The sequence below is a fragment of the Microtus pennsylvanicus genome, chromosome 5, assembly GCF_037038515.1.
Source record: "Microtus pennsylvanicus isolate mMicPen1 chromosome 5, mMicPen1.hap1, whole genome shotgun sequence".
In the NCBI taxonomy this organism is placed as follows: Eukaryota; Metazoa; Chordata; class Mammalia; order Rodentia; family Cricetidae; genus Microtus; species Microtus pennsylvanicus.
The window spans coordinates 114,004,735-114,017,802 of NC_134583.1; the positions used below are offsets into that span (position 1 = coordinate 114,004,735).

The following is a 13,068-nucleotide window of genomic DNA, read 5'->3' on the forward strand; positions in this document are numbered from 1 at the left end:
TTCACAGCAGTTTACTGTGGACTAGAGAGATGTCAATAACCTTATCTTGTAACGCACAGCTGGAAACTGCTCTCTGTCCTTGCTTACCCCTTTGCTTATCTGACTACGCTGCTGCCTCCAAAAGCCAGATAAGGAACACCTCACAAGGGAGATTCAGAACCACTGCTTTCCAACATTTCTCTTCCCCTGCTAGTTGGATGGATATACCAGCCTTAGTCTCAGAAAATTTTGATGTTGCTTTTGAGGGACACTATGTGCGGGTTTTGGGGATGTCATAGCAGGGGACTGTTAATTCCACTGATAAAGAATAAGTCCACAACCACAGTTTAAAGCCAAATTTGAAGTAAGCCTTAATTAAATACTGGCCAAGTGGATGGGTTCTGGCCAGGTACATACCCAGATTTCGGGGAAATGGTACCGAGTCATGTTTGCATCTCTTTAAGAAGGAAAACCCATAATTCTTTGCAATACCCATCAGGTTCGATCAGGGGCAAGTGTGTACACTGATTTACCTCCAGCCTGCATCCCGTCAGGGGCAAGCATGTATACTGATGTACCTCCAGCCTGCATCCCGTCAGGGGCAAGCATGTATTCTCATGTACCTCCAGCCTGCATCCCATCAGGACAAGCGTGTATCCTGATCTACCTTCATCCTGCATCCCATCAGGGGCAAGCTAGTATCCTGACATATTTCCTGCCTGTGAAGCTTCCACCCACACGTGATCAAGCATATCTGGTGCAGATGGGTCACAGGAACTCGTTTAGGAGATTGAAAACACGTGGCTGGTTATCTCCCACAAGCAAGAGCCTCCAGCACTTCAGGAGCTATGTGTCCCTGAACAAGAGGCTTGAAGATCAGAGGAATTTTCGGTTCATGGATCTCTAAGGCATAGTAATTAAAACTTAAAATGTAGCATTGACTCTCACAGGACCCAGTAAAACAGCTTAAAAACTATGAGGCTAACTCAAAAGAACTGTGTGGATCTGGAACTAGATACTAACATCCTCACTTCCCTGGATACTCTAGACTCCAGTCGCCCATCACAGCCTGCTGATTTTACTCCTTGCTACTTACTGATCTCCTGCTCCGCTGGCCAATTCAAGTAGGTTGTTTAGGCCACTGATAAGGTCACTGTATTCTAAGTGGACGGGGTAGGAATTTCACAGGAGGATATAAATGGCATGGACTTTGTTGTTTTCAGGATAATATCTCAAAAAAGAAAGAAAGAAAAGAAAATACAGATAAATCAACCATCTGTAATCTCATTCTGCCACAAATGCTTTCTCCAGCTTTCTATTATGCACAAAACGTGCACCCTAAAATGCCCCCTTGGGTGTATGTAGTAGTAACGAAATAGTCTGATGTGTTACATGAAAAAAATTCATCCTTGCCTCTATTCTTTTTGCTCCAACACCGGATGTAAAACATCCTGACATAAAGTCTACATGGAACCCAACACAAACATGACTTCTAACAAAAATCTTGTTGGCTTCCTCAAGTAAGCATGTCTTTTTTTATCAATGGAGAAACAGCCCTCTTTACGTTTCCTTTTCCGTAAGCTGTAACCTTGCCAGTTTCGTTTAGGTCATGGGGTGTGTGAAAAACTGCCTAGTAATCCTCCTATATATAAATACCTTGCTGATCTGAGAACCCTTAGAACCTCGTGGAATTTGGAAGAGACTCTTGGCCTGAATCCAAGTACTACAGAGCCGTCTCCAAGCAACATGAGGTAAAGACTTCCTGTGCTCTGCTCAACCTATTTCTGTACATATTGACATTCTAAAACATAGAGCCTCCGATGACTGGTTCCTAGTATGCTTCCTCCTAACAGAGCCGTCCTGCTCATGGTCCTGATGCTGAGAGGTCTCAGTCTGGCCACTGGGGAAGGTATGGGTAGGAGGGAACAGCAGTGATAGTGTGAAAACCACAGGCCTCTGGGGGCACCGGGAGGGAGAAGCAGTAGATCTGTAATGGTCCTTAGTGATAGCTCTCAGGACGGGCTTCTTGAGAGCCTTGGTGAAGAACTCAACCACCACCAATTTAAAAGCCAGCTTGCTGGGAGCTCACAAGGAGGGATCAAGCCCTTATCCTTTCCCGGCACCCTAGTTCCTAAGTGGTGTAACCAAGCCACTGAAGCCACAAGAAATTGAAAACGTCCAAGAGATCTAGATTAAGAGGTCCACGTGGGAGACAAAGAATAGAGGGCAGTGGTCCAGAAAGGTGAGGTGAGTTTCCAGCCTATAGCAGTCTGCTTGGAAAAGACAACATTGCTCTCGAGGAAATAAATAAGAAAGACGTTCTATTTCAAAGGAGATGCCACTCTGTAGGATTTTCTTTTTTTTTTAACCTCAGTGGCAATTTCCCAAGGGGACACTTACAGACTGCCCATGAAAGGACAGAGGCCTGAGCCTGCGTGAAGACTGGCAAGCAGACAGATGAGGATAATGACTGCAGAGCCTTGGGGGAAGGAGAGGAAGCAGGTTGTAATTTGATAATTACATTGAATCCTAGTGGAAAGGAGAAGCCAATTTTAATTTAATGTAAATATATATGCATATATATTTAATGTATATGTATGTGTGTTTGCCTGCATGAGTTTGTGTGCATCACCTGCCTGCAGGTGTCCATAGAGGCCAGAGGGCATCAGAGTCCCTAGAACTGAGTAACAGGTCACCTGATGTAGGTGCTAAGAACTGAACCAGGTCCTCAACGAGAACAGTAAGTGTTATTAATTACCGAGCCATCTCTCTACTTCCAGCATTTGATAATTACAGTAAAATATGAAAGTGACATTACTCTAAAATATATTTTCACTACATTCGCTATGCTGAGATTAAGCTTATGTGGCTGCCAGTGTCACTGTCAACTGGGTACTTATTGGAAACACAAGTTCCCAGATTCCACCACTCCAGAACTGGTCACTCAGAAACTCCGGAGTAGGCTCGGCCATCTGGATATCTGAGGCATCCAGTGCTACAACTGAGACACTAGACTCAAGGCTTGGAAATTCGGGAACCTTCAGCCTGGGATGCTCCGACGTAGGCCCATATTTCTACGTGGTATGGTGACCAGAATCTCAGGGCACAGTTTACACCTGCTGCACAGGAGGTGGTCACCTAGCCTGTCGCCATCCCTAACAGGCTGTCAGGATGTTGTTCTGCGCCTTCTTTGTAATTTGGAGGATTCCTGAAAAGAGATGTTAGCTGGCATATAGAGCAGGAAGATGCGACAGAACAGGCATAGGTAAATTCACCTGGTTACCTAGGAAACAGAATGCTAATAAATTTCCCCTTCAGTTTATGTTTTGGTATATAAGGCTGTTTGGAGAATAAATGCCGAGGAATTTTCAGGATGTGAAATCAGGATTTCATGAGGGAACACTGAAAAACTCCCTCTCAAGAAAACCATGTGAATTGTGTCTTTAATCCCACGCCTCCCCTCTGGTCCGGAGAAATAACGTATGGTCCGGGCTGGCACCGAACCCCCACACTCTGATTCATAAACCGGACTCCTACTCCAGGTTAGAATGATGACTGTCTTGATATAGTGCAGATATTGTTTGGGTGCCCATAGCTGAGTTCTTGAGAGCAGTGGTCTGCCATATTCAGACAGTGATTAGCTCCAATCCATCACAACTGTTGGCTCTTATCTTTTAATCCCCTCTTATGGGATATTCCTGAGTCTTTGGGGGAGGGGCTGTGATATAGATCTTGTAGTTATGGCTGAACACTCCAATAATACTTATAACACTTTGATTAGTTGTGAATTTCTATAGCAATAACTGTTCACTGGAAGAAGGACAGTACTTTGATGAGGCCTGAGAGTTGCACAAATCTATGGGTAGAGAGACATCAATTTAGAGGGCACTTGTCTCACCCATATGGAAGCTCACAACTATTTGTAGTTCTTGTTCCAAAGGATTTAATCTCTTCTTCATCCCTCCTTAGACACCAGGCGAGCATGTGGTACATATATACATCCAGGCAAAACTATCTAAAGCATAATATAAAATAAATTATTAGAGGGAAGTTTGATATTATGTCCATTTGGCAAAATAATAGTAGTAAGGCCATCCCTGGGGCCTGTAAACCATGGATTCTTGGCCAGACATGCAGTACCTGGCATGTGTTTCCTCCTGTGAACTGGACCTCAGATCCAAACAGAAAGTGACTATTTGTTCCATAGCATTCATGCCACCCTGGTCTCGGTGACCATATCTTGCCACACTGGTCATTCTTGCAGTTCACAGGGCTCATAACTGGGTACGACTGTTGGTAACTCCTCCACCTCCAGTAGCCTGAACAGTGTTTTCCAGGACTGTGAGAACTCGTCAGCAAGGGAGAAACCACCTCGGCAGTACTGACTTGGTTTCCCCGGGTCCTGTGCCGATGTGTGGGGTGTCCTCAGCAATAGGGTCCTATCGCCAAGTAATGGTGGATAATCAAAAATACTGACAATACCCTATATTATCTTGGGGGTCTTTAAAACACCTTGGACCAACAGCATGAAGAATGGTGTCATCCTCCTGGCACATAGCTTTTTACTTGACAATATATGGCATCTGGTATAAATATAATTCTCTTGTGTAGGGTAAATTCAATAAACATATCTCTCTCTCTCTCTCTCTCTCTCTCTCTCTCTCTCTCTCTCTCTCTCTCTCTCTCCTGAGTGAATTTAATACCGGTGATCACTTGGAAATGGATAGCCTATCAAAAGGCTTGTTTCTGAAGAAAATGGTCTCTTTCTCCCTCAGCACTCACTGAGTACCTGTACTTCTTTATCTAGGACTGGGGTCTTGTGAAACATTTCCCAACTCTAAAGTCATGTCAACTGATGCAATAATTACGCAAGTCATGTTTACGCAAGCGCATTGTTGAGATTGTATGAGTAAAGAGCATCCTTGTCAAAACTGGAAGTTCAGATCACCCTTTCTTTACATTCTCTGAGCCTTAGGTATCATAGCTATCTCAGTTAGGGTTTCAACTGCTGTGATAAAGACTATGGCAAAAAGTCAGCTTGGTGGGGAAAGAGTTTATTTCATTTACAGATGTAATTAATTCATCATGAGGGGAAGCCAGAGGGGGAAATCAAGAAAGGAACTTGTAGGCAGGAACTGAAGCAGAAGCCATGGAGGAATGCTGCTTACAGGCTTGCTCCTCATGGCTTGCTCAGTCGATTGCTTATACAACCCAGAACAATCTGCCCAGAGATGGCACCACCCATAACAGGCTGGTCCTTCCCACATCAATCAACTACTAAGAAGATGCCTCATGGGCTAGCCTACTGGCCAATCTTAATGGGAGCATTTTCTCAGTCGAGAACCCCACTTCATTAATGACTCTAGTTTTGGAGTCAAGATGGCATAAAACTATCCAACACAGGGGTTAAAGCCTACTGATAGTAATGATATTATTATTTGGATTGAACTTTAGACATTTTGTAATCAAACACTAGTACCATTAAGTGAGCTGTATTTTTTCAAATTGTAATGTAAAATTACTTCCTATGATAAGAGAAATAAACACACAGTAAGAATAAAAACTGGCAGCAGGAATGTCGGGAGAGAAGGTGTTTGACAACTTACAGAGCTGGCTTGATTTCCAGTAGACAGAGTGTGTAAAAAAAAAATTAGTAACTGGGCTCTGTTTTTACAGTGAGGAACCTCATAGAACTCTCATCCACAACAGCCTGCTTGAGCTGAGCTGTCACTTTACTTGGAAGTTGGTTATAGAAGATGCGGACATGCCTGATTTGGAAAAAAGAATCGTTGATCAAGAGTTACCTGACCCCAACCACAGCATGAGGATGCTCAACCTCCTGGCCTATGTGAGACACCTGAAAGGCCAGCATGAGGAAGCCCTGCAGAGCCTGAAAGAAGCAGAAGACATGATCCAGGAAGAGCCACTGGGCAAGAGAAGCCTGGTGACCTGGGGCAACTGTGCCTGGGTGCATTACCACATGGGCAGCTTGGCAGAAGCCCAGAGCTACCTGGACAAGGTGGAAAATACTTGCAAGGAATTTGCAAGTCCCTTCCGCTACAGGATGGAGTGTGCCGAGATGGACTGTGAGGAAGGCTGGACCTTGCTGAAGTGTGGAAAACAGAATTATAGACAAGCCCTGGCCTGCTTTGCAAAAGCTCTGGAAGCTGATTCTGACAACCCCGAATACAGCATTGGCTATGCCGTTGCTGCCTATCGCCAGGATTTCAATGACAATAGTATTTCTCTGGAACCCCTGAGGAAGGCTGTCAGGTTAAATCCAGCGGATCCATACATTAAAGTTCTCCTTGCCCTAAAGCTGCACAGCTTGGGAGAATCAGATGAAGCAATAAGATACGCTGAAGAAGCTCAGGCCAACATATCTTCCCAGACCTATGTCTTGGGATATTTGGCCAAATTTTACCGATGGAAAGGTATTGTGGAGAAAGCTCTTCACTTCCTTCATTTAGCCTTGCAGGCAAAACCTTTCTCAGCCTTCTTGCATTACGAGACTGGACGTTGCTACAAGAGACAACTGATCCAAATAAAGGAAGCTACAAACATGCAACCTAGAGGTCAGGATAGAAGAATAGCAAACCAATTGATCTGTTTGGCTATGGCTCACTTTAAAAAGACTTTAGAACTGAAACCCACATATGAGGCAGCTTACGTTCATCTGGCTGAACTGTACATAGAAACTGGCCAATTAGAAGAGGCAGAGGAGAATTTTCAGAAAGCATTGAGCATGAGGGGCCTTGATGGTTCCACACAGCAGGAAATCCATTTCCGCTATGGTCGTTTCCAACTTTACTATATGAGATCAGAAGAAACAGCAATCACCCATTACATAAAGGGTTTGAAAATAGAAGTAACTTCTTCCTACGCCAAAGACAAGCTTCTCAATGCTTTGAAGAACCTGGCTGAAAGACGCATTCGCCGGAATTTTCATGTTGTGGAAGGCTTCGGCCTTCTTGGGTTTGTCTACAGACTCAGAGGGGACACAAGCGAGGCTCTGGAATACTACGAGAAGGCCCTGAGACTCACGGAAACATTGAATCCTGAGTTTTGAAGCACAGCTCACCAAGTAACTTATTAAGCATTCTCCCAGCTCATTATTTTCCTTTGTGTGTGTGTGTGTGTGTGTGTGTGTGTGTGTGTAGCTGTTGCCTTAAATACGCAGAACCAGATGAGGCAAGTTAAGATGATTTCTTCTCTGTATTCTGCCTTTCTGCAGGCCTGTTTTTGTTTGGTTTTGTTTATTTAGTTGGTAGGGTTTGTTTTCTTCTTGGAGCCATGTCTGTGATAGGCGCTTCCATCTTCCTATCCCACTTGGCTGCACTCCCTGACCATGGTTGATTCCTGCTCTTCTAGACACCTGTGAGCTGCTGGACCAACATGAACTACTTTCGCTATGAGTGTGCCTTTGGAGTCCATGACCTACATCCTCAGCCTTCGAGTACCCTGATCAAAGGACATTTCACCAAAGAAGGCTTATTTTTCATGCTTGAGGAATCTTGGACATTCAGCAATATGGGAGAGCAAATTAAATGAACAAGGATGAGCATTAAAAAGGGAGGAATTTGGGATTCTCCTATAGTGACAATCCAGTCCATAGTTCTGTTCCTACAGGCCCCATGATAGCTATAACCTGCTAGTCAATGAGCTCAAATTTATAATCAACACAACCTTCTATATCAAATTTATATTTCAAACAATTGTGGTGTGTAGTGGATTTTAATTGTATTTTGATAAATAAAGAATGCCTGAAGATCTGAGAGTAAAGCAGTCCCACTGATTAGCCTTACAGACCAGATTATAGCAGCACACACCTTTGATCTCAGTAGCCATAATGACACAGACCTTCAATCACAGTAGCCACACTAGTTTCCATAGAAAGTGGGTGGTGCATGCCGTTAATCCCAGTATGCCTTGCCTTTGATCTCAGCCCTAGAGAGGAATATAAGAATGGGCGACACAGCTCTAACGCACAGTCTCCTTCTGAGATTCCAGAAAGCAAAAATCATCATTTCAGACTGAGGTCGAGGTAAAAGCCAGCGACTGGCTGTTTTGCTTTTCAGATCTTCAGGTTGAACCCCAATTTCTGACCCTCAGCTTTCATTTAATCACGCATCAGTGGTAGATGTATGAGGTCTAAATTCTAGGCATTTGTGTACGGCTAAGGAAACTTTCAAAGTGTAAAGGAGTAACCTATTTGGAATAGGCACACTAAAATTGGCATAAATCGCTCCATGACACTGCTTAGATTATTGAGAGTTGTGTGATATTATCTTTATTTTATAACCCTATAAAATTCAATAAAATCTGCTAATATCACAGAATTTTGAGTGTATTTTGTTTGTGACATTAAGACCCATATTCTATGTTTGTATGAAATCAGAACACAGAGAACTGACTTACATAGGCTTAAGAGGGACAAGATAAAGAAGCCTTGAATATAGACTCTACTGAATCTTAAAGAATACAGGGGAGAAACGGGGGTAAAATATAAGAAGGACATCTGAAAAACTTATAAGGGATCATACTATCAACTATCTAACTAAATGCCTATAGAACTTATAAGTCAATATATACATACATAGTTTAAATAAAAATTTCCCATTTGGGCTAATAATATTCCCTCCCCTCACCAAGAGCCATAGACAAACAAAATCCCAATACCAGGCATGAGAAACCCCCTTTGAGTTTTTGGTTAGAGTTGTCTAAGAGAATCCCAGAACATGATAGCGCTACTCTGTCACTCTTGATTGCCCCACGAAGGTGGGAGGTAAATCTCTATTGCTGAAGAGTGGACCAAGCCAAGTAACTAATACAGAGGCACAGACATAATGCACACATTGTGAGACAGGTTATGAGAAAGTTGGACAAATGCACATTTAATCTCTAGACACTGAAAGACCACAGCTAGGAAAGCTGTACATAGAACTAGAGCTTTTCATGCGACTTTGCCTCCTGCAAAGTCTACCCAGAAGGTACCAGGTGCCTTTTAGGTCCTTTCTTTACCCCATGTTGTGATTTTAAACATTGCTAGAAAGAGCAGCTCAAGCTGCCTCTGTCCTCACAGAATTCAATGTTGTAGACTTCTGATCAATGTAGTCTAAAGTTCTCAGACCTGCTTAGATCGGTGACTCTGGAAATTCCCAAGCACAAACCACAGCAAAGCCCCTTGTGCAGGCTAGCCACTAAGGTTCTGGGCAGATCCTGGCTTTCTGGTCAATCACACTCACCACTAACCCCAGTCTTCTCCCAGGCCAATTATATAGATAGGAGTAACCCAGAGTAATTAGAACTGTAATTCCAACTCTGACTTTGTTAAATATTTGTAACCTTTGGGGGTAAGGCCAGGGATGACTGTCTCTTTTTCTTTCCTTCAGAGTAATTAGTAGCATCTGCCTTCCCTGGGCCATTGATGCCACAATCCTTCCCTGATAGTTATTTGGTAGGAAAGGTACCATTTTCTTAATTCTCTTTGAGGCTCTGTCAGTGACAGAATCTCAGCAGGTGTAGTTACATTTAAGAAAATCACATTTGCTATGATTTCTCTTTTCTTACAGTCTAATGCACTGCTGAGTCTCAACAAATGTGTATATCTTTGTACCCACCTAGACCCCTTATAGGTTACTTCAGAGGTTCCATAGAATGCCCGTGTGGACTCCATACTCTATCACTATCACCTCTAGGCACCATTGTTCTGCTTCCTGTAACTAGAAATTCAGCAGTTTATATTTTTGAGAGAGAATTGTTTTCTCCTGCCCACCAGCATTTCACAGCAGGAAAAAAAAAAACTTTAAATATTGAGGCTTGGTTTTGTATAAAAAAGAATTTTTAAAACCCCCAAATTAAAAACCCTGTTTATCTGTAAGAATCATTTCTTCTGCCTCAATCCTGAAGTAATCAAACATTTCAGCATTTTGAGTTGAATTTGCAGTACTAAATCCAACTCTCATACTACCTGTTAAGAATATTTCCTAACACGATCTCTTTGCTGACACAAAAATCCCAATCAAGCCAAATCAAAACAAACCAAATTAAAAGATGTTCTGGTTTAATTGGGCTCCAGTGCTCTCGGATGGCCCCGAGGAGAACTGGAAAGCCATAACGTGACCGCCAGGGAGAAAAAAGGAAAACCATGTGTTTATTTTTGGGGGAGCAGTTTAAGTAGCCTGGGGGAGTGGTCTTGACCTTTTCTGGGGAGTGGTCAAAATTTGGCAGGCAGCCTACCTTGACCCTCTCAGGGAGGGGTCTAGATAGATGCAAGGGGCACAGAAGCCAGGCCTTCAAAGATGGAGGCCAGAGACCGGGATTTACACTACCTTCTAGAAAAGGAAGGCTTCCTTTGACCACACACACACATACACACACACACACACACACACACACACACACGGAGCTACCCGGGACTTGAGCAGTCTCTTTCAATAACATCAAGAGGAAAATTCAGCAAGAGCAATTGCATTAGTACTAGCACTGAGTCATATTTTGTCCCTTGAGTGAATCTAACTACATTTTATAGCCCCTCTCCTAGCTCAGGAATTAGTGCCATCCAGTGAGCAGCTTTAGAAATGGCAGGGTCTTGCACATGCCCTCCAAAAGCCATGCTAATTCAGGTGTGTTGAATCTATCAGCAACCAGACAATTTCAGAAACTCCCATGCAGAGAGCAGCCCCATGCATCATCTACTGTGGAAAACCAGAGATTGCACTGACCTCATGATGACGACCTGCTTCTCTGCTGCTGGGGAAAAGCTGGGTGTGGGCTGAGAGGTTCAGAAATCTCAGTTGGCCTCAGGGGGACACTGAGAGGACTAGATAAAGGGCTGGTGGAAGGAGGAACTCACCAACGGATGCTCTCCTGTTTCTAGGGGTTTGTGTTTGTGTAAGAGAAGAGGAAACTGGAAAGTGAAACTGACTTAAAATCAGCCAGAAGAGGAAATAGAAACTGAATCCTGAGACTTTTGGGAGCCAGCCAGTTTCCCAGCCTGAAGCAACACAAAGTAAAGCTAGGCTGACACAGAGCCCCGCGAGATAGTTATTGTTGTAGTTTAAAAAGCGGCTGAGAGAGTAAGACACCATGCAACAGGGCTCATAAGGAGAAGTTTTTTTTAATTGGGGGAAAGGGAATGGGAGAAAGAAGGGAGGGGGATGACTGGCCTCTGGAGACAGGAACAGCAGAAGAGAGAGAGACAGAGAGACAGAGAGACAGAGAGAGAGACAGAGACAGAGACAGAGAGAGAGAGACAGAGACAGAGAGAGACAGAGACAGAGAGAGACAGAGACAGAGACAGAGACAGAGGGACAACAGAGACAGGCAGAGAAGCAGAGAGAGAAGAGAGGAAGAGAAAGAGAGAGAGAGACAAGGAGAGACAGAAAGGGACGGGAGTGGGGAAGGCCCACCTTTTAAAGGGGAACACAGTGAATGTGCTCAGGAGGTGCTCTTAGTGGCTACAGCTGAGGAGGTTTCCTGTGAGGACCCCAAGGGCAGGCCAGTACAGATACGGGAATAGTAACAGACTTTAAATTCTGACAGTGCTGCTACATACGAGGAAGCAGACATGAACTTAGATGGCTGTGGGATTCTGGTTGGTTGTTTTGCTTAGCAACTTACTACTGCTAATTGCATAAGAGGTTAAGTACTCTCCTGTTAGACCCACTGCCTTTGCCTTTAGCCTGAGAATCTCAGTCAGGTTTCCTCTGTAGCCCCCTCCTTGCCCCTTTACAAAAGTGCAGATTATCAGCAAAGAGGCAGCCACACCGTAAATCATTAGAAAAAATTCTTACTTGCTAAGTCTAAGTCCCTTCTCTGAGATAGGTGATGGGGTAATGGTGTGAGAAAGGAGGCCAGAGGTTATGTAGTCTTTAGTTGGAACCCCCATTCCCCGGTTAGTGTCCAACTGATGGTACCCATGCTAACTAAAACAAATCTCAATGAGACTGAAACACTCCTGTGGTTTCTGCTCTCACTGGATGAAGATAGTATAAGTCTAATGGCATGGACTGATGTGGTTTGGACATGGAATGTTCCAGAAAGGCTCCCACTTTGACGGGTCTGGAGGCTCCCAAAAGTTCCAACCACTGAGTTTCCTAACATGATGGCCTCACCAGAGAGTGGTGGAAACTTGTGGATGAAGTAGATCACTGGACGCACGTACTTGGGGATGCGACCTTGTCTCAGGCCATCCTTCGCCTCACTCCTGCCTTCCTGGATTCCACGACATGAGTGTTCCCTTCAGCATGTCCCTCTGCCGCTACAATCCCAGAAAATACACAGCCAACAAATCACAGCTGCAACCTGACACCATCAGTCAAAATCCACCCTCCCTCCTTCATGATTTCTCTCAGGTGTCTGCCACAGCCAGGGAGAAGTGTCAGGGAATTGGGATGGGATGGGGGGAATGAAAGCAGTCACGACTCAGTCCACTGGCTGTGACCCTGACAGAGAAAAAGGACAAGAAGAAGAAGCTGAGAGGGGGCTTTTCACCACGGGAAGTCATTACTTGAAAGCAAGCTAGAGATGACAGACGTTTTCTCGCTCTTTCACTCACACAAACACACCCAAGACACTCAGAGTGCCAACCCAAGCAGGGATCGGAGACATACATAAGCAGGCTTGTGGTCAAACAATGTTCCTATGTAGGGTTGGAGCAAGATGAACAGCAGGTCGAGTGCCAGCATTTTACAGGCTTGCTTGTTAGCACTTAGGGCAGCTTTGTTGGGGATTATCACTTACCTTGGTGAATATATTAGAAAAGATGTGAGAAAGTGACCAAATCACCTCTCTTGACTGATGCAGAAGGAGTGAAACGGGAAGCCAAGGGACCCAAGGCAGGAGGGCACACGTGTGCCAACCGCATTACTAGGGTCACATTTACTGTTACAGCTTCTTTGCTAACAGATACGAGTTTGCATTTCATCACAGAAGCCTTACTCACAGTCCAGCCTGTTCAAGGTTGTACAGGCAGAATGCTGCTATTTTCCTTCAGAGAAGTATCCAAAGCCTAGGAATGTCATGTGACCTATCTCCTCTCTAGAAATGGAGGAAGAGTGCAGGTATTTCTGGGTTCCTTCCCACAGT

At 44.2% G+C, this 13,068-nt stretch overlaps 2 protein-coding genes across 3 annotated transcripts in view; one reads left to right on the top strand and one right to left on the bottom strand.

The window, feature by feature from the left end:
- LOC142850387 (antiviral innate immune response effector IFIT1-like) overlaps positions 1 to 11,343 on the bottom strand; it is a 36,405-nt gene extending 25,062 nt beyond the window's left edge. Inside the window, exon 1 of the mRNA XM_075973873.1 lies at positions 10,704 to 11,343. Within this exon, the coding sequence (XP_075829988.1) occupies positions 10,704 to 10,708 (5 nt within the window). The 5' untranslated portion in view covers positions 10,709 to 11,343. The remainder of the gene's footprint in view (positions 1 to 10,703) is intronic.
- On the top strand, positions 1,663 to 8,316 carry LOC142850386 (antiviral innate immune response effector IFIT1-like). Of its 2 annotated transcripts, XM_075973872.1 has the most exons (3): positions 2,587 to 2,719; positions 2,856 to 3,039; positions 5,656 to 8,308. In XM_075973872.1, the coding sequence occupies exon 3, from the start codon at positions 5,744 to 5,746 to the stop codon at positions 7,046 to 7,048; it is 1,305 nt and encodes a 434-aa protein (XP_075829987.1). In that variant the 5' UTR covers positions 2,587 to 2,719; positions 2,856 to 3,039; positions 5,656 to 5,743; the 3' UTR covers positions 7,049 to 8,308. The 2 variants fall into 2 exon arrangements, with proteins under 2 accessions (XP_075829985.1, XP_075829987.1); XM_075973870.1 differs by lacking the exons at positions 2,587 to 2,719; positions 2,856 to 3,039 and adding an exon at positions 1,663 to 1,730 and having other exon boundaries at positions 5,656 to 8,316.
- Positions 11,344 to 13,068: the final 1,725 nt, after the last annotated feature.